The sequence below is a fragment of the Blennius ocellaris genome, assembly GCF_963422515.1.
Source record: "Blennius ocellaris genome assembly, chromosome: 20".
NCBI lineage: Eukaryota > Metazoa > Chordata > Actinopteri > Blenniiformes > Blenniidae > Blennius > Blennius ocellaris.
The window spans coordinates 10,696,288-10,699,721 of NC_137669.1; the positions used below are offsets into that span (position 1 = coordinate 10,696,288).

Here is a 3,434-nt window from a genome sequence, read left to right on the forward strand (position 1 = left end):
GCACCATCCAGGGGAAAGAGGGGACAGAGACACAGGACAGACGGGGTTTAATGTTTTTAGCTGGCTGCGTGTCACTCCAGTGGCTGGAGGAGGACAGGGGGGGGGGGGGGGGGGGGGTCCTGTCTCCTTTAATGAGCCTTTGCTTCTTTCATCAGCTTTCAATTTACAAGGCTGTCCAGCACTCCTGCATAGCTAACCCCATAGCTACCATCTCACAATCTCGAAAACAGTTTCAAGCCGTCTTGTTCCTTTCGGGTGATTCCCAAGATCAGTTAAATTAATTTGAAGCCCGCCTTTAATTAGACCATCTCATCTGGGAAAGCTGCGACACGGGGATGAAATGTGACCGCTGCTGAACCTTTTCTCTGTGCCAATAACTGCTTAATCGCTTTAAATTTCACAGGGGTTTAGTTCAATATACTAACTTTTGTTAAAAGGTATTAGGTTGTCAGCATAAACAGAACACAAACAAGTGGCGACGGCAGGATGTTTTTTGTGCCAAGCAGGGATATCCTGACTACACTCGGGTTTAATTACTGTGTGTCAAGAGCAAGACTGATATGTGCACCAATGTCACACAACGCACTCTAACCCTACCCATGTTTTGTATTGATGCAGAAAGATGCTTTCATGCAACAGGAGTAACAGGTCAGTTTTTTTTATGTGTATATTCCTTTTCAAAGATTATATAATTCACCAAGTTACATAGATCTAGTTGTGTAGGAGAGATTGATTCTGTTATTGTTCACCCATGTTCTTGCTTGAAGGTGACATGGTCTATACTCCCTCTACTGGACTGTTGAAGTAATGCATGACCCATACGAAAGGTGTGCAGACAGGCTGAGGAGCTCAACAAGGACAAGGTGCAGTGAAACTCTACATTCTTTTGAAAAAGACAATTTATTTATCCTTTAAATCATAAAAGTTACTTCAAATATTTTTCTTAAAAATAGAAATTCAAAACATCCCTTGCCCACTTCAGAAGAGCCTTAGTGCATGTTAAAAATAAATATACATACAAATATTTAAGAAGTCACCATTACAAATATAGATTCAGTATACACTTTTTTTTAAAACATGAAAACTTTTCTCAATTACAGAAAACTTAATCAAAAAGAGAAAACTGAAGCACATCTTTAAAAGAAACATTTAGGTGGGGGAAAAAAATCAAGGCAACTTAAGTAAAACAAAGCTTTTGCACTTTGAAGGATTAGAATATCAGGAGTTCATCAGCATGACGGTCTATATGGATGAGGGAGAAAAAAAGGACTAATGCAGTCGATGTTGTAGACATTAAGGTTCAGTGACTTGGCTGGAGGACTCTGAAAGACAGCTGCACAGCTCCAGATGTCTGTCTGAGGACTGGAAGAAGGGCCGGGTGCTGTGTTGTGATGGAGTGTCAATACTTAGTCCCAGTCCGGATGATGAAGAACTGTTGTGAGAGAGGAACGGGGTCAGTGCAACGACAATTCCACTGGACAGTTAGGAGGGGGGAAGCTCCATTTATCATCCTACCTTTCACAGTCAGAGTCACAAGAAGCCTTATCTACTGGACTGAGGCAACCACTGCTGGACCGCTGGATTGCTTCAGCCACCGTGTACCGGGTCTGACCCAAAGCACACTTCGCAATCTTTTTTAAGTTGAGGTCTGACTGGAGGAACAGATGGAGCCGACTGTCAGATAACAACAAGGGCGTATGAAGAACACTAGAGAAGAAAGGACATGAAAAGAAACAGTGTCCGTCAGTGACCTTCATTATCAAGGAACAGCTTGAAAAGTGTCAAGGGAATGCACTTAAGATTTCATTTTTTAACAGTCTCAGACAGAATGAGGCACCGCTAGAGGGCAATGCCATGGTTAAAAATAAATAAATACATAGACAAGCACAAACTCACATTTCTAAAAACTCCTGCAGGCCTTTCATCCTCTGGATAACTTGGTGAGAGTTTTTCAGACTGAAGAAAGGGTTCCAGGGTGGCAACTTAGGCAAGTCCCTGGGTCACAATAAGAAAGAAAATTCAACTTGTAAGATTATTTATGGTAAGTGACGTTAAATGAATTATTGAGCGGGCGAACCTACAGGATCAGAGCGTTTTGCTCCAGACACTGACGCAGCCAGACAAAGTCACTGTAACGCCGCCTCACATACGAAGTCTTCTTCCGAAAGCACATGCTGTTGGTCTGCAGAGAGTCATTATTTTCATTAGACTTACTACAAACACATCAAGAAATTAACCCAAAAACAAGATAGATCAAGTGGTACTCACATGTACACAGATCTCATAGTCCACATAAGTGTGCCAGAGGTCACTTTTATGGAGCCTTGGATCTTGTACAGAAATGCTAATAAACTCCTACAAAACACAAAACCCTGCCTCAATTAGGATGCAATGTAGACTTGGGGGGGAATTTTTTTTTTTTTCTCCTTCATCTATCGAACTAGCTGCAACCATACAAGTGTGATTTAAAATGTAAATGCAGATACAATATAGGCCACATACCGTTTTGGAGATGTCAACAACACTGTCCATATTAACACGAGACCTGCAAGAGGGGGATAAATAAGTCCATTTCATCGAGACTAAAGTCTGCTGCAGCTCTGAAAGATACTGTATTTTTTGTGGGAAAAACAATGGGACTCACTCTGCGGAGAAAAGCATGTCCAGTCTTCTGTTCAGAAGTGTTTTGTAAAGACTTTGCACGTCATTAATACTTGAAGGACTCAAAAGGACATTTGGAGCTGATGTGGCATAAAACTGAACAAAAGGGGCTCAGGAGCAGGATTTAGCCTGGATGGAGAAATCTTGGCTCTAAACAACATGGACACGCACAAGGAGGCCTTTCTGCCATCAACTCAGGCCATTTATTTTCTCAACTAATTTATAGACTTAATGCACATAATCCCAGATTATACAATATTACCATTTTATATTAGTAACTCGAAACAATTGGTTCATGCAACTTTCCATCTTACTATAACCATGCTCCCTCCGGTCGTGGAAAACACCTAAAGGCTTCAGGAACGTGTTCCGTCCTCTCACACATCCCCTAATGAACCAAGCAAAAAGCCACAACCTCCAAATCTGGATCTCCCAGGGGTCGTTTTTTTGGGTAAAGGCAAGATTTTCCCCTTTCTACCACCATGGCTGTTTGTTCAATTTGAACTGTTCAGCTGGGTTGTAACTAATATTACATGAATAAAATTGAACTGAATGCATCTTCAGAGGGAGTTTAAGCAGAATTAATTATAGTGCGTCATTAATATACGGCATCATGAGCAACAACATTGTTTACACCTTACAATGTGGTGCCAGCTTCTTGTGACATTTCATTTTGGGCGCATGACAGTAGTCCTATACAATGATTCACAAGATCTTAAACCATAAAGAAGAAAAAAAAAGACTGCTCTTGAAGGAAATCAATAAATCCCACA

At 41.1% G+C, this 3,434-nt stretch overlaps 1 protein-coding gene across 1 annotated transcript; it reads right to left on the minus strand.

The window, feature by feature from the left end:
- Nucleotides 1–1,293: 1,293 nt before the first annotated feature.
- On the minus strand, nt 1,294–2,532 carry snx10a (sorting nexin 10a; the record flags this gene model as incomplete). The annotated part of the gene is made up of 6 exons (XM_080515517.1): nt 1,294–1,432; nt 1,516–1,707; nt 1,897–1,995; nt 2,082–2,182; nt 2,269–2,355; nt 2,503–2,532. 6 exons carry the CDS (start codon nt 2,530–2,532, stop codon nt 1,294–1,296), a joined length of 648 nt encoding a protein of 215 aa, XP_080371643.1.
- Between the last annotated feature and the right edge of the window lie 902 nt (nt 2,533–3,434).